Source organism: Oncorhynchus mykiss, chromosome 8 (assembly GCF_013265735.2).
Source record: "Oncorhynchus mykiss isolate Arlee chromosome 8, USDA_OmykA_1.1, whole genome shotgun sequence".
NCBI lineage: Eukaryota > Metazoa > Chordata > Actinopteri > Salmoniformes > Salmonidae > Oncorhynchus > Oncorhynchus mykiss.
The window spans coordinates 45,814,824-45,832,666 of record NC_048572.1 but is presented as its reverse complement, the minus strand read 5'-3'; the positions used below and the strand labels follow the sequence as shown (position 1 = coordinate 45,832,666).

The window sequence follows — 17,843 nt, the reverse complement described above, 5'->3', positions numbered from 1 at the left end:
GTATTTAGTCAGCCACCAATTGTGCAAGTTCTCCCACTTAAAAAAGATGAGAGGCCTGCCATTTTCATCATAGTTACACTTCAACTATGACAGACAAAATGAAAAACAAAATCCAGAAAATCACATTGTAGGATTTGTTATGAATTTATTTGCAAATTATGGTGGAAAATAAGTATTTGGTCACCTACAAAGTATTTGGTCACCCACTACCAAAGCCTGTGGGCTCTTTTTCTCCGTGGCCAACGTGAGTAAAACATTTAAATGTGTTAACCCTCGCAAGGCAGCCGGCCCAGACGGCATCCCTAGCTGCGTCCTCAGAGAATGCTCAGACCAGCTGGATGGTGTGGTGTGTTTACAGACATATTCAATCAATCCCTATCCCAGTCTGCTGTACCCACATGCTTCAAGATGGCCACCATTGTTCCTGTCCCTAAGAAAACTAAGGTAACTGAACTAAATTACTATCGACAAGCGTAGCACTCGCATTCTGTCATCATGAAGTGCTTCAAGAGACTAGTCAAGGATCATATAACCTCCATCCTACCTGATACCCTAGACCCACTTTAATTTGCTTACCGCACCAATTTTTCCACAGATGACACAATCGCCATCACACTACCCGATCCCATCTGGACAAGAGGAATACCTATGTAAGAAAGCTGTTCATTGACTACAGCTCAGCATTTAACACCCTAGTACACTCAACTCGTCATTTAGCTAGAGACCCTGGGTCTCGACCACGCCCTGTGCAACTGGGTCCTAGACTTTCTGACGGGCCGCCCCCAAGTGGTGAAGGTAGGAAACAACATCTCTACCCGCTGATCCTCAACACTGGAGCCCCACAAGGGTGCGTTCTCAGCCCTCTCCTGTACTCCCAGGTCACCCATAACTGCGTGGCCATGCACGCATCCAAATCAGTCATCAAGTTTGCAGACAACGCCACAGTGGTAGGTTTGATTACCAACAACGACGAGACAGCCTACAGGGAGGAGGTGAGGGCCCTCGGAATGTGGTATCAGGAAAATAACCTCTCTCTCAACGTCAACAAAACAAATGAGATGATTGTGGAATTCAGGTAACAGCAGAGGTAGCACCCCCCAATTCACATCGACAGTACAGTAGAGAAGGTGTAAAGTTTTAAATTCTTGGGCGTACACATCACTGACAAACTGAAATGGTCCACACACACAGACAGCGTGGTGAAGAAGCCGCAACAGCGCCTCTTCAACCTCAGGAGGCTGAAGAAATTTGGCTTGTCACCTAAAACGCTCATAAACTTTTACAGATGCACAAGCGAGAGCATCCTGTCGGGCTGTATCACCGCCTGGCACGGCAACTGCTCTGCCCACAACCGCAAGGCTCTCCAGAGGTTAGTGCGGTCTGCACAGTGCATCACCGGGGGCAAACAACCTGCCCTCCAGGACACCTACAGCAGCCAATGTCACAGGAATACCAAAAAGATCATTAAGGACAACAACCACCCGAGCCACTGCCTGTTCACCCCGCTATCATCCAGAAGGCGAGGTCAGTACAGGTGCATCAAAGCTGGGACAGAGAGGCTGAAAAATAGCTTCTATCTCAAGGCCATCAGACTGTTAAAGAGCCATCACTAACATAGGGGCGGCAGCGTAGCCCAGTGGTTAGAGCTGTGGACTAGTAACCCGAACTGACAAGGTACTGCACACAGCTGCATACTGTTGTTCTGCCCCTGAACAGGCAGTTAACCCACTGTTCCTAGGCCGTCATTGAAAATAAGAATTTGTTTTTAACTGACTTAGTTAAATAAAGGTAAAATAAAAAATAGAGTGGCTGCTGCAGACTCAAATCTCTGGCCACTTTAATACATTTAATAAATGGATTTAATAAAGGTATCTCTAGTCACTTTAAATAACGCAACTTTAATAATGTCTACATATCCTACATTACTGATCTCAAAAGTTTATACTGCATTCTATACCATCTACTGCATCTTGCCTATGCCGCATGGCCATCGCTCATTCATATATGTATACAGTGTATGTACACATTCTTATTCACCCCTTTACATTTGTGTGTATAAGATAGTCGTTGTGAATTTGTAAGTGGAGTAATATCTAACAAGTATTCTGTCGGAACTAGAAGCACAAGCATTTCACTACACTCACATTAACATCTGGTATGTGACCAATACAGTTTGATTTGATTTGCATTGAGCTCCATACATTGACTGCTACTGTAGGCTGAATTATAGAGCAGCTATTTCTATGTTAAAATGTTCCGCGGTGCATTTTTTCCATTGCTTTTGATGGTAGTCCACTCTGGTAGGTCTACATTATGATCAAATAGCCACAGTAGCCTACTTGCTGTTAAAACTGTAACGTAAAGCGCTGGAAGTTGCACAGAATTGATTGCAAAGAAGACTAGCCTGCTCGGAACAGTAAACAAACAAAGGCGGGAGCTCCCCCCCCCCCCCCCTCTGTGCAAAACATACCAGTGGATCTGTACTCCACATCAGTGCTGGAGAGTGGTAAAGCAGCACTCACGGTGTACAGATTTAAAATAAAGACGTGTTTGCATCCTCAGCACCATGCATCCCACTGGATCGGGCACGTGAGCTTCATGAGAACCACATGAAAGAAGCTACAGCCGCCAAACAGGCTGCAAAGGCAGCAGATCCTGCTCTCCCTCTTCTCCAAGCACCACAGTTCCCACTCTGGGAAAAATAAGTCACAATGTCAAGTCGGCAGGTGCACACAAAACAAGGTCCATGAAATCTGTGTGCAGTGAAACCGTTTTGTTTGTGGGGCTTGTTCACACACAGCCCCAAAGCTGTACGCTGACTGTGGACCCGAAGCAAAAAGAGAAGACGCAATTGATTCATGTGTAAAGAAACAGCGATAAAGGAACAATACAGTATCTGATACAATCAACAAATGTTGTCATTAATATATTTTCACAAATATTTATTCATGCAATTAATCATTTACAATAGTTTATTCTCTATTTAGCAAGCATTTATTTATCAAGCATGTTTGCACATCTTGCAGGTTGACATGCATCTAATGCGTACGCTGAAGGGGATGCCTGACTCTAGCGGGTTATTTCATTCTGAAAGGCCAGGCGGTTCTAGTGTTAAACAGGGAACTCAAACAATTAGAGGGCATGATCCATGTCAATGATAGTTAAAACAACCCACCAGTCACTCAGTCGCAGCTCAGACAAAAAATGTTGCTCATTAAAATTGGGGCGAGTTGGTTTAGTTATCAGCTGAGTTAGACTTAGCGCAGTTCAAATATCTTTCAGCCCATCAGACTTGGCATCAACCAATACAGATTAAGATAACCCACTATTAATAATTTGAATTTAGCATAGTTAGACAGCAGGAATGACAATTTGTTAAGAGCACATAAGCAGGCAGAGGGAGAGCGATAAATTCCCTCTAGAGTCAAATGGGTGTTATTACTAGGGCTGTTGCGGTGACTGTATTATGGCCACACCTGCGGTCACACACGAGTCATGAAGACAGTCAAATTCAATGTGACCATTTAGTCACGGTAATTAGGCTTCTCCAAGCTCTGATGCTGCTGATGGTCATTACTAGCTTACTAAACTTCATAACTACCTGGTACTCAGCACTCTAATGTCCCTCTAATCACTGACATCAATGTAAATGTTTTCAAAAATCGAATCAAACACTTAACGAGAATCCATGAGGTCATGTTGTGCAACATTTCTATAGGCTATGCAATTGAGCGAGAAAACAGTGATGGCCTCTATTAAAAATAGGAGGATCCCATCAGCTTTCTATAGGCTAGGCCTACTATATTTATTTCTCAACTTTCCTTATATTAAGCACATTGCTTATCTATACAACAGGAGTATAGCCTACCTGGCTGGCATGAAAAATAACCACGGGAAAAATATCCTCCATTCGCTATTTAAATGGATAGATGACATGAATCATAGTCATTTAGCCTAGCCCATAGGCCTATATGTTTTAATAAGGTTTGTTTCACAACTAAAGTGGACAAATAACTTCTTAAAATTAAGCACATTAATCGGCTTGGGGTGTAAAGCCTAACTGGGATACATAAGCAGTGCGTGAGAGTCAAGCTTGGGGGAAATTATTTCACCATAAAAATGCACCTTTATAATAAAACCATTACATACATGAACACATTTACGGTCACTTTTGGTAATGGTGTTTTAACGCTAATGGAATGCTTATAGCCTACTGCCATGTGCGCTTTGCTGCACTTATAATGTGAAGAAATAACCTAATAGTTTGTCAACATTTTAAGATAAACGTTCTGATGTGTTGCATCAGCCACATTGTTTAAAAAAGTTTTTTTTGATGCTAGTGGTTGTCCCACAACTGTCCCAGACTATGTTTGGAATATTTATTTCTCGCACAGAATAGAATGGGTCAACTTTTGTACTATGGGGGATTGTAGATTGACATAGGCTAGTGGTTTTGCTGTTTGTTAAGCCTACTCATCTTGTTGGCTGACGAAAAGTAAATGTGGACAGTTCTTCCAATATCTTCATTATGCACCTCGGAATTGGTCTGCATCAGTGCCTTGTAGGCTGTGTGTGGATGCCAGCAAATGCTAAATGTGTTTATGTTAGTTAAGAGACTGACAGTTATTTGCTTGACATTCACCGGCTGATGAAATTTCGTGACCGCCACAGCCCTAATTTGAACACCGACTGCAATTCAAGCCTAATCGCCCACCGTCAGTGCCCAACCTCACTAATGCTCTTGTGGCTGAATGGAAGCAAGTCCCCACAGCAATGTTCCAACATCTAGTGGAAAGCCTTCCCAGAAGAGTGGAGGTTGTTATGGCAGCAAAGGGGGACCAACTCCATATTAATGGCCATTATTTTGGAATTAGATGTTCGAACAGCACGTGTCCACATCATTTTAGTCATGTGTTGTATGTTTAGCTGTGCTCTTCTGTGTATAAAGTGACACGGTAGGGAAAAAACGCATCTAAGGACACGCTTAGCTATTCTAAGAATGTTCTGAGGCAGTTGGTAAATAACTAACATTTTCAAGTGCAACTTTAGTAACTATGGTTTTGGGGAAACAGCTCATAGATTTAACGATGCTCCTACGAATGTTCTACTGATGGACTTAGCCTTAAGATGTTTTGGGGAAACGGGCCCTGAACTGTTCAGTAGACTCCACAACAGACCACTTCAATAGCCACAAGTCACAGTTGTCTTCTTTTGTGTCTATACTTGGCTTTGTGCATGCAACTATCTGGCTTTTTCAAAGTATTCAAACTGGGCACTAAACTACTCTCGACAACTACCTAAGATGCAGAGGTCTCCACTAGCATGCCCCGTTATTATTCCATCTATTACAGTACTGTTTGCTCCTGGTCCTGGTGGGTCACAGTGTTTGGAGGTTTTCCACCAGTGGGATATATTAAACATGTATTGTTTTAGAGGGGAGGGGTCAAGGGTTTATTAAGAGAGTGCCGTCAAGATTACAAATCCCTTATAAACTACAAAGTATACAAATAACCTGGGGCCATATGAAGCGTCTCAAAGTAGGAGTGCTGTTCTAGGATCAGTTTTGCCTTTGAGATCACAATGAATAAGATTACAAAGACAGGGAGGATGAACCTGATCCTAGATCAGCACTCCTATTCTGAGATGTATGACAGATACTGCTCCTGATCTCAAATGTTTAGCCTTTCAGTACGGTTGTGTTAGAGAGCTGTTAACTCAACCAACACTTGAATTCTATTATTTTCAGCCAAATGAAAGACCCGGAGAATCTCTCCTGGATCTGGACTTTGATCCATTCAAGCCTGACGGCAACACCACTATCGGACAGGCTGCACCACCCATAACACAGGTCCATTTATCTCCATTTTCATCTATTATACCACAATGCTATGTTATCTGTCTTAAATGTATCTTATATTCAGCTTTAAATGTTTCTGTACACTAGATGATGTATATCGCTGTTCTCTCTAGTAATATACGTGCACACCAATAGAGCACATAGAGTGCTCGTCATTCATAGTGAATAATCACGTGTTTTGTTCTACAGCAACTACCCTGGGATTTGTGGACAGTAAGTACAGTAATGTCCTACTTGATTGATTCGTTGGTTGATTGGTTGCTTGATGAGATTTATAACCTTGATGTATGAGATAGTCATTAGTTAGTTACAATACACTATAATAATATATATTATACCTAGATATGTTAGAGAATTAAGTATACATTGAATTTTTTATACTCTGAATTTTGAAAAAGACAAGACTAGAACCCATTTTACATGTCCCCATTTAGCACGGATCTTTATTCAAGTGTTTCAATCAAGTAAAAAATTAAGAAAAAACATTGAGCAAAAGCTATCAGTCTCAACACGTAGGACTCCTGACCTCTACTAGCTTTGATTGGCATGGTGATATGCATGCTCAGTAGACTAAATAAAAACAAAGTAGCCATTTTGTGGCTTTTGTTATGCCAAATGTTTTTTCTCCCATGCAACAGTATTTAAGACTACCAAATAGCAGACTGCAAGTTAAGTTCCAAGCAATTAACTTGCCCCTGTCTTATTCTTATGCTATTCCATGTATATTTTTATTACAATCTGTATGTGTAACGATGAATGAAAGTTATATTTAACTTTGTTCTTATTGATAATAAAGTAGTATACTACTTTTACAGTAGTATACTGATGAATATGACATTAAATACAAATGTTTTTTTCCCCAGGGAAATGCTGAACCTGCGCAGCCTGTACGTAATACACCTGACTTCCAAATCATCAAAATCCCTTTTGGCAAATATTTACGTGCCTTGATTTCAAAATGTTAATATCTGTGACCTCTGGTCGTACCTGTCATCAAGCCAGTAGTTTGATACCTGTATGTTTTTCACTCTTTTCGTCACAATCCAGAACTGTTCACTAGACTCCACCACAGACCACTCCATTAGCCACAATCCACAGTCACAATTGTCTTCTTTTGTGTCTATGCCTTGTCTTCTTTCTTTACCTCTGCCAATTATTTCACCTTCTCTCTCTGTCCTCTTGTGATAAACACTCTCTGTGCTCTCTTTACCTTACCTTCACGCACCGGCTTGGTCCTTCCAGATGGATTCTGGGTCTATGAGTACTGTGGGTGTGGAGGAGGATGGGGGCGGCGGTGGCGAGGCCCCGAACACTGCTGACTTTAACCCTGGGTTCCCCGCATTCCCCGAGCAGGCGGGAGACCCCAGCTTCGCCACCGACTGGGCTGCTGACTTCGGCTCGGCCCCGGCAAAAGGAGACTCTGTCCCGTCTGCCACCGAGGCGGCAGCCGGCGAGGTTCCAGCGACCACAAGGCAGGACGAGGCCCAAGGCTGGCCTGCAGCGGACGGCTGGGGCGGGGAGGCAGGGGAGGCAGCAGCAGCAGAGCAGCCACAGGGGGCCGAAACGGCCGCAGCTGGAGACGAGGTTAGCGGCTGGGATCCCAACCCCCAACTTACCCCCAACTGTGATCCTTGTGCAGTGGGGGGCGACCAGCAGGCCCAGCAGGAGCCGGGGCAGGGGCCACCAGAGGCAAGATCATGGGGATGGGGAGAGGCAGGGGAGGCAGGGAAAGGAGAGGCAGGGTCAGGAGAGGGATGGGAGGCAGGGTGGGGAGCAGGTCAGGCAGATTCAGAGGGAGACGAGGCAGGTTGGAGAGATCGTCGCAAATCCACACCGGGCCTGCGCATCACCAACGAGCATGGCCAGATTATTGAGGACACCCCTGAAGGCAGCGAGCCTGGCCTGTACCTGGTCCGGCCGGCCGGCAGACAAGGTTTCGGCTCAGAATATGAGACGACGGAGGAGTGGGGGGACTCAGTGGTGCAGAACGGAGGATGGGCCAGCACTGACGATGAACTGGATTCCGCCGCAGACCAGGGTTTCACAGACCGTAGCACAGCCCAGGGAGGCTTCGCAGACTGGGCTTCAAGTGATCGGGCCACCCCTTTACAGGAGGAGAAGGCTCTGGCAAGCGATGCAGGGTTCGCAGCTGACTGGGCCCAACCAATAGAACAGGCACCAACGCAGTCTGCCGAAACAGGAACAGCATTTGCGGATCCAACCAGTGTCCCAGAACAGGGCTCAACCGGTGATCAGGTGATCCATTTTGGGACCGATCCTTTTGTGGAGATCCCTGGGGAAGGTGGTTTTGAGTCTGACCCCTTTGCAGAGACGCCTGGGGGATTTGCCTCAGATCCTTTTGCGGAGACTCAGAGGGAAGGCGGGGGAGGGGATTTTGTGTCTGATCCTTTTGCGGAAACTCATGTGGGAGGGGGATTTGAGTCTGGTCCCTTTGCCGTAACTCAAGGGGGAGGTGGGGAAGTTAGATTTGCGACAGACCCATTCGCAGAGACGACCGGGGAAGTTGGGGCAGGGTGGGCGGCAGACCCTTTCGCTAACAATGGTTCAGTCCAGTGGGCAGGTTTCCCCGCTCCCTCCGCAGAGACAGGGGGCGCCACCACCGACAGCGGGTCCTGGCAGGAAGTCAGCGACAGCAGTGGCTTCTTCTCCTCAGGGGGTGACGGCAGCCAGGCAGGGGACCTCTTCGCCTCCTTTCCCGGGCCAAGAAGCGAAGCAGTAGCTAAGGAAGGAGTCGTCCGCCGAGCTCACAAAGAGCCTGATAACTCGGACCTGTCCGAAGACGAGGTCGCGAACAGGAGATACGGAAAGTTGTACCAAGAGATAGATACAGAGAAGGAAGAGGTACCTGACTTCCTCCCCCCTCTACGTAGAGAATAGCGTAGAGTAGTCTAGAGCAAACAGAATCCCCTCTTCCTTATTTTCCCTCCCACAGATGTACAAATAATAAAATAAAAAGTGCTGTCCCGCAACCCTACCTGGATCCTGCAGCGCCACAGAATCCCAGTCCTCTTCTCCTCTCTCTCCTCTGCTTGCTTGTCTGCTTGTCGGTTCCACTTTGTCAATTTTATAAAAAAACATTCCATCACTTGCCGCAAAATTAAAACACATTTCAAAGCAGCCATGCCAAAAGCCTCCCATACTAATTGTGTGTCTGTGATTTGATTTAGGTGACCAACAATGCATTTAACGGATTTCCCCAGGTAATTAGTCTCGACCAAATTTCTATTTTAGTGATCACAAGATGATATTGAGAAAAGGATTCATCGCTGCCTTGTTAGTTAGAGCAGATGCTTTGTCATTAAAAAACTAAAATATAATATGGTAGCGGACAGGATCAAGTTGGATCACTTGCAACAGATCATTAGGAGGAGATGTTACCATTTTTTGGTTTAAGTTAATCTCCATTTGTGTCGCATATTTTTTTCGTATTTCATCCTGTGAATGCAATTACTTGTTAAAACTGACCATAAATATTATACACTATATATATACAAAAGTATGTGGACACCCCTTCAAATTCGTGGATTTAGCTATTTCCGTCACACCCGTTGCTGACAGCTGTATAAAATCGAGCACACAGCCATGCAATCTCCATAGACAACATTTGGAGTAGAATGGCCTTACTGAAGAGCTCAGCGACTTTCAACGTGGCATGCCACCTTTCCAAACAAGTCAGTTGTCAAACTTCTGCCTTACTAGAGCTGCCCTGGTCAACTGTAAGTGCTGTTATTGTGAAGTGGAAATGTCTAGGAGCAACAACAGCTCAGCCGCGAAGTGGTAGGTCACACAAGCTCACGAAGCATGTAGTGCGTCAAAATCATCTGTCCTCGGTTGCATCACTCATTACCGAGTTCCAAACTGCCTCTGGAAGCAACTTCAGCACAAGAACTGTTCGACGGGAATTTCATAAAATGGGTTTCCATGGCCGACCAGCCCCACACAAGCCTAATCTCACCATGCGTGTTGACAAGCATTGGCTGATGTGGTGTAAAGCTTGCCGCAATTGGACACGTTCTCTGGAGTGATTAATCACGCTTCACCATTTGGCAGACAAATCTGGGTTTGGCGGAAGCCAGGAGAATTCTACCTGCCCGAATGCATAGTGCCAACTGTAAAGTTTGTTGGAGGAGGAATAATGATCTGGGGGTGTTTTTCATGCTTCGGACTAGGCCCCTTACTTCCTGTGATGAGAAATCTTAACTTTACAGCATACAATGACAGTCTAGACGATTCTTTGCTTCCAACTTTGTGGCAACAGTTTGAGGAAGGCCCTTTCCTGTTTCAGCATGACAATGTCCCTGTGCACAAAATAGAGGTCCATTCAGAAATGGTTTGTTGAGATCAGTGTGGAAGAACTTGACTGGCCTGCACAGAGCCCTGACCTCAACCCCATCGAACACCTTTGGGATAAAGTGGAACGCCAACTGCAAGCCACACCGAATCGCCCAACTTCAGTGCCCGACGTCACTAATGTTCTTGTGGCTGAATGGAAGCAACTCCCCGCAGCAATGTTCTAACATCTAGTGGAAAGCCTTCCCAGAAGAGTGGAGGCTGTTATAGCAGCAAAAGGGGGGACCAACTCCATATTAATGCCCATGATTTTGGAGCGAGATGTTCGACGAGAAGGTGTTCACATACTTTTTGTCATGTAGTTTACTTACTTGCAGATTAGTTTAAACAACTGAAGTATTTAAATTAGGTATAAAGTGACGTTAGAAGATTGTAGGCCGCAAAAGCTTGTATAACAAAGTAACTTCAATAATATTCCCCAATTTGAAAAAGTAACAAGTAACGCATTACCCCGAATACTGGTTGCAATTGACCCATAACATTGAACTTCCAGTTATATAAAAAGCAGTTCCTGTTGTGCATAAAGAAGCTAAAGACTGTCTTAGTAGTAGAATAGTATGAAGTTTACATGGTTGTAGCATTTAGGGATATTACAATAAACGAGAACTAAACTACAGTTTTGTAAACTAACCAGGTATGTAAAAAAAACAAGTTGGGTAAACTTATGCTAACAACAATAATGTAGTTGGGCAAATTTGCTAACAACGCGAATATAGTGTAATTGCTGCAAAAACTTCACTGTTTAAAAAGGTGGATAAACTATGCTTACATTAGTTTACCCTTCACTCTATCCCGGTTACAAACACTTTGTCAATCCCTCACTAATACTCTCCCCAAAATTATCCCATCATAATTTACCTTTCAAAACTAACATTGTATATGCTCTGATATTTTATTACTGCTGGTTTGCTGCCAGTATAGTTTTAACTTTCTCCCTCTCTTTCTCTTTCCACCAACTTATCTTAAAGATGGAAGCAACAGCCCCAACATTTGTTGCAGATTTTGATAAGCTGGTAAGTCAAGTGTCAATATGACAGATGTTTTTGCTCTTCCATTACTAACTTTTATGTCCTTATATTTGCTTTATTATGTATGTACGTATGTATGTATGTATGTGTGTGTGTGTGTGTGTGTGTGTGTGTGTGTGTGTGTGTGTGTGTGTGTGTGTAAACTCAGCAATTAAAATAAATATCCTCACTGTCAAATGCGTTTACTTTCAGCAAACTTAACATGTGTAAATATTTGTATCAACAACTGAGACATAAACTGAACAAGTTCCACAGACATGTGAATAACAGAAATTGAATAATGTGTCCCTGAACAAAGGGGAGTAACAGTCCGTATCTGGTGTGGCCACCAGCTGCCTTAAGTGCTGCAGTGCATCTCCTCCTCAGGGACTGCACCAGATTTGCCAGTTCTTGCTGTGAGATGTTACCTCACTCTTCCACCAAGGCACCTGCTATTTCCCGGACATTTCTGGGGGGAATGGCCCTAGCCCTCACATTCCGATCCAACAGGTCCCAGACGTGGTCAATTGGATTGGGATCCGGGCTCTTCGCTGGCTATGGCAGAACACTGACATTCCTGTCTTCCAGGAAATCACACACAGAACGAGCAGTATGGCTGGTGGCATTGTCATGCTGGAGGGTCATGTCAGGATGAGCCTGCAGGAAGGGTACCACATGAGGGAGGAGGATGTCTTCCCTGTAACGCACAGCGTTGAGATTGTCTGCAATGACAACAAGCTCAGTCCAATGATGCTGTGACACTGCCCCAGGCCACCTCCAAAGCAATCCCGCTCCAGAGTACAGGCCTCAGGTGTAACGCTCATTCCATCGACGATAAACGCAAATCTGACCATCACCCCTGGTGAGACTAAATTGCTAAGAAACTGAAGATCTCGTACAACGCTGTGTACTACTCCCTTCACAGAACATCGCAAACTGTCTCTAACCAGAATAGAAAGAGGAGTGGGAGGCCCCAGGGCACAATTGAGCAAGAGGACAAGTACATCAGTGTCTAGTTTGAGAAACAGACGCCTCACAAGTCCTCAACTGGCAGCTTTTGTGTTTGTGTAATGGTGTGGGGAATGTTTTCCTGGATTTCCACAGGAAAACGTTCCCCACACCATTCCCCACACTTGATGCCAATTGAGCAAAGTTTTCATGCCCCAAAGAATTCAGGCTGTTTTAGAGCCAAATGGGGATCCGACCCGGTTCTACACAGAACAAAACTATAAACGTAACATGTAAGTTTCGGTTTCAACTGTACCCTGCTCTACCACCATCACCACATGTGATAATACATAGCCTCATGTCACAAGGATCTGTACACAATTCCTGGAAGCTGAAAATGTCCCAGTTCTTCCATGCCTGCATACTCATCAGACATGTCATCCATTGATCATATTTGAGATGCTCTGGATCGACGTGCACAACAGCGTGTTCCAGTTCCCGCCAATATCCAGCAACTTCTTACAGCCATTAAAGAGGACTTGGACAACATTCCACAGGCCAAAATCAACAGCCTGATCAACTCTACGTGAAAAAGATGTGTTTTGCTGCGTGAGGCAAATGGTTGTCACACCATGGTTGTCTGATCCATGTACCTACCTTTTTTTAAGTATATGTGGCCAACAGATGCATATCTGTATTCCCAGTAATGTGAAATCCATAGATTAGGGCCTAATGAATTTATTTCAATTGACAGATTTTTAAAAAATATAACTGTAACGCAATAAATTCTTTGAAATTGTTGCATTTATATTTTTTGTTCAGTGTAGATGTGTGTACCTAATAAACCTGCCTCTGTGTGTGTGTATATATATCTATTAAAATACTATTCCCTCAACAGCATTAAATAGATATACATACACACAGTCGAAGTCGGAGTTTGAAGGTAGGCCTTGAAATACATCCACAGGTACACCTCCAATTGACTCAAATGATGTCAATTAGCCTATCAGAAGCTTCTAAAGCCATGACATCATTTTCTGGATTTTTCCAGGCTGTTTAAAGGCACAGTCAACTCAGTGTACGTAAACTTCTGAATTCTAAGTGAAATAATCTGTCTGGAATTTTTTTTGTAAAAATGACTTGTCATGCACAAAGTAGATGTCCTAACCGACTTGCAAAAACGATAGTTTGTTAACAAGAAATTTGTGGAGTAGTTGAAAAACAAGTTTTAATGACTCCAACCTAAGTGTATGTAAACATCCGACTTCAACTGTAGATATATATGTAATACTGTTGAGGGAATAGTATTTTAATGAGTCAATTAGGGCTTCACTTCAGATATTTATTTACATTTTTTGGTGACCCCATTCCGTTACAGTGTTGTGTTTGTGTACTGTCATCAAATCAAACTTTATTTGCCACATGCGCCGAATACAACAAGTGTAGACTTTACAGTGAAATGCTTACTTACAAGCCCTTAACCAACAGTGCAGTTCAAGAAAAATAAAATATTTACCAAGTAGGCTAAAATAAAAAGTAACACAATAACGAGGCTTCTCGGGGCACCGGTACCGAGTCAGTGTGCAGGCTAATTGAGGTAATCTGTACGTGTAGGTGGGGGGCGAAGTGACTATGCATAGGTAACAAACAAACAGCGAGTAGCAGCTTTGTACAAGAGGAGATTCATGTAAATTGCCCAGTGGCGATTTTTATGAATTGTTCAGCAGTCTAATGGCTTGGGGGGAGAAGCTGTTGAGGAGCCTTTTGGTCCTAGACATGGCGCTCCGGTACCGCTTGCCGTGCGGTAGCAAAGAAAAGAGTCTATAACTTGGGTGACTGGAGTCTGACAATTTTATGGGCTTTCCTCCGACACCGACTATTATAAAGGTCCTGGATGGCAGGAAGCTTGGCCCCAGTGATGTACTGGGCCATTCGCAGCGCCTTACGGTCAGATGCGAGCAGTTGCCATATCAGGTGGTGATGCAACCGGTCAGGATGCTCTCAATGGTGCAGATATAGAACCTTTTGAGGATCTGAGGGCTCATGCCAAATCTTTTCAGTCTCCTGAGGGGAACAGGTTTTGTCATTCCCTCTTCACAACTCTCTTGGTATGTTTGGACCATGATGGTTTGTTGGAACTTGAAACTCTCGACATGTTCCACCACAGCCCGTCAATGTTAATGGGGGCTTGCCCGCCTTTTCCTGTAGTCCACGATCAGCTCCTTTGTCTTGCTCACATTGAGAGAGAGGTTGTTGTCCTGGCACCACACTGCCAGTTCTTTGACCTCCTCCCTATAGACCGTCTTATCATTGTCGGTGATCAGGCACTGTTGTCCTCAGCAAATTTAATGATGGTGTTGGAGTCGTGTTTGGCCACGCAGTCGTGGGTGAACAGGGAATACAGGGGGGGCACAGCTGAGGGGCCCCAGTGTTAAGGATCAGCGTGGCAGACGTGTTGTTGCCTACTCTTACCACCTGGGGCCGTCCAGTCAGGAAGTCCAGGATCCAGTTGCAGAGGAAGGTGTTTAGTCCCAGAGTCCTTAGCTTAATGATAAGCTTCGTGGGCACTATGGTGTTGAACGCTGAGCTGTAGTCAATGAAGAGCATTCTCTCATAGGTGTTCCTTTTGTCCAGGTGAGAAATGGCGGTGTGGAGAGCGATTGAGATTGCATCATCTGTGGATTTGTTGGGGCAGTATGCGAATTGGAGTGGGTCTAGGGTGTCCGGGAGGATGCTGTTAATTTGAGCCATGATCAATCTTTCAAAGCACTTCATGTCTACTGATGTGAGTGCCACGGGGCGGTAATCATTTAGACAGGTTACCTTCGCTTCCTTGGGCACAGGGACTATGGTGGTCTGCTTGAAACATGTTGGTATTACAGACTATGTTAGGGAGAGGTTGAAAATGTCAGTGAATACACTTGACAGTTGGTCAGCGCATGCTCGGAGTACACTTCCTGGTAATCCGTCTGGCCCAGCAGCTTTGTGAATGTTGACCTGTTTAAAGGTTTTGTTCACATCGGCTACAGTTAGTGTTATCACACAGTCATCCAGAACAGCTGGTGCTCTTGTGCATGCTTCTGTGTTGCTTGCCTCAAAGCAAGCATAAAAGGCATTTTGCTCGTCTGGTAGGCTCGCATCACTGGGCAGCTCACGTCTGGGTTTCCCTTTTGTAGTCCATAATAGTTTTCATGCCTTGCCACATCCGACGAGTGTCAGAGCTGGTGTAGTAGGATTCAATCTTAATCCTGTATTGACGCTTTGCTTGTTTGATGGTTCGTCTGAGGGCATAGCGGGATTTCTTATAAGCGTCCGGATTAGTCTCCAGCTCCTTGAAAGTGGCAGCTCTAGCCTTTAGCTTGATGCGGATATTTCCTGTAATCCATGGCTTCTGGTTGGGATATGTACATACACTCACTGTGGGGACGAGGTCATCGATGCAGTTACAATGAAGCCGATAACTGAGGTGGTGTATTCCTCAATGCCATTGGATGAATCCCGGAAGATATTCCAGTCTGCTTGCAAAACAGTCCTGTAGTATATCATCTGTGTCATCTCACCACTTCTGTATTGTGCGAGTCACTGGTACTTTCTGCTTTAGTTTTTGCTTGTAAGCAGGAATCAGGAGGATAGAATTGTATTCAGATTTGCCAAATGTAGGGCGGGGGTGAGCTTTGTATGCTTCTCTGTGTGTGGAGTAGAGGTGGCCTAGGATTTATTTATTTTTTTGGTTGCACATGTTACATGCTGGTAAAAATTTGGTAAAACTGATTTAAGTTTGCCTGCATTAAAGTCCCCGGCCACTAGGAGCCCCGCTTCTGGGTGAGCATTTTCTTCTTTGCTTATGGCAAGAGTTGGTTGAGAGCGGTCTTAATGCCAGCTGTGCTTTGTGGTGGTAAATAGACGGCTATGAATAATACAGATGAAAACTCTCTTTTTATAGAGTTGGTTGAGAGCGGTCTTTGTGCCAGCTTCGCTTTGTGGTGGTAAATAGACGGCTACGAATAATACAGACGAGAACTCTCTTTTTAGATAGTGTGTTCTACAACTTATCATGAGGTACTCTACCTCAGGCAAGCAATACCTCGAGACTTCTTCAATATTAGACATTGCGTACCAGCTGTTATTGGCAAAACGACACACACACCCGTCCCTCGTCTTACCAGAGGTAGCGTCTCTGTTCTACCGGTGCATGGAAAATCCCGCCACCTCTATATTGTCTGTTTCTTCGTTCAGCCACGTCTCAGTGAAACATAAGATGTTACAGTTTTTAATGTCCCGTTGGTAGGATCATCTTAATAGTAGGTCATCAATTTTATTTTCTTACGATTGCACGTTAGCAAGGAGAATGGAAGGCATTGGGAGTTTACTCGCTCGCCTCCGACTTCTCAGAAGGATCCCCAATCTGCGTCCTCTTTTCCGGTGTCTTTTCTTCACGTAAAAGGCGTGAATCTGGGCCTGTTCTAGTGAAAGCAGGATATCCTTCTCGTCAGACTCGTTAAAGGAAAAAGTTTCTTCCAATCCGTGGTGAGAAATCGCTTTTCTGATGTCCAGAAGTTATTTTCGGTCATAAGAGACAATATCAGCAACATTATGTACACAATGAGTAAAAAAATAAGTTTCACAAAAAGAAACAAAAATAACAGAATTGCAGAATTGGTTGGGAGAATGTAAAACGTCAGCCATGTTCTTCGGCGCCATCTTCACATTCATTCAGTTGTATTTGTTAAAGCTGCAATATGTTAGTTTTTGGTTGACCCTTCCAAATTCACATGAGATCTGTCATTCTCATTGAAAGCAAGTCTATGACGCTTTAGATCTGTTCTATGTGCGCTATTTCTATGTTTCACGTTCCTACGGTAATGTTTTGCCACTTTTATTTTCGATTTTGTACACCAGCTTCAAACAGCAGAAAATAAAATATTTTGGGTTATGGAAAATATATTTCACAGCGGTTTAGACGGTACAATGTTTTTTGACGCAATGACTGAAATTTTGCAACCAGGAAATGGCGGAGTGATTTCTGCATAGTGCATCTTTAAGTGCAGTTTTGGATGTGTTCACACTTACAGTGCCTTGCGAAAGTATTCGGCCCCCTTGAACTTTGCGACCTTTTGCCACATTTCAGGCTTCAAACATAAAGATATAAAACTGTATTTTTTTGTGAAGAATCAACAACAAGTGGGACACAATCATGAAGTGGAACGACATTTATTGGATATTTCAAACTTTTTTAACAAATCAAAAACTGAAAAATTGGGCGTGCAAAATTATTCAGCCCCCTTAAGTTAATACTTTGTAGCGCCACCTTTTGCTGCGATTACAGCTGTAAGTCGCTTGGGGTATGTCTCTATCAGTTTTGCACATCGAGAGACTGACATTTTTTCCCATTCCTCCTTGCAAAACAGCTCGAGCTCAGTGAGGTTGGATGGAGAGCATTTGTGAACAGCAGTTTTCAGTTCTTTCCACAGATTCTCGAATGGATTCAGGTCTGGACTTTGACTTGGCCATTCTAACACCTGGATATGTTTATTTTTGAACCATTCCATTGTAGATTTTGCTTTATGTTTTGGATCATTGTCTTGTTGGAAGACAAATCTCCGTCCCAGTCTCAGGTCTTTTGCAGACTCCATCAGGTTTTCTTCCAGAATGGTCCTGTA

General features: G+C 44.1%; 1 protein-coding gene across 13 annotated transcripts in view; it reads left to right on the top strand.

The window, feature by feature from the left end:
* Positions 1 to 17,843, top strand: part of amph (amphiphysin) — a 131,483-nt gene that overhangs the window by 92,064 nt on the left and 21,576 nt on the right. For 8 of the 13 annotated variants that reach the window (XM_036985496.1, XM_036985494.1, XM_036985492.1 and 5 more), the window contains exons 12-17: positions 5,747 to 5,848; positions 6,047 to 6,070; positions 6,721 to 6,744; positions 7,100 to 7,441; positions 9,046 to 9,078; positions 11,197 to 11,241. In XM_036985496.1, coding sequence (XP_036841391.1) covers positions 5,747 to 5,848; positions 6,047 to 6,070; positions 6,721 to 6,744; positions 7,100 to 7,441; positions 9,046 to 9,078; positions 11,197 to 11,241 — 570 coding nt within the window. The remainder of the gene's footprint in view (positions 1 to 5,746; positions 5,849 to 6,046; positions 6,071 to 6,720; positions 6,745 to 7,099; positions 7,442 to 9,045; positions 9,079 to 11,196; positions 11,242 to 17,843) is intronic. The other 5 variants (XM_036985497.1, XM_036985495.1, XM_021612622.2 and 2 more) reach the window with 3 other exon arrangements.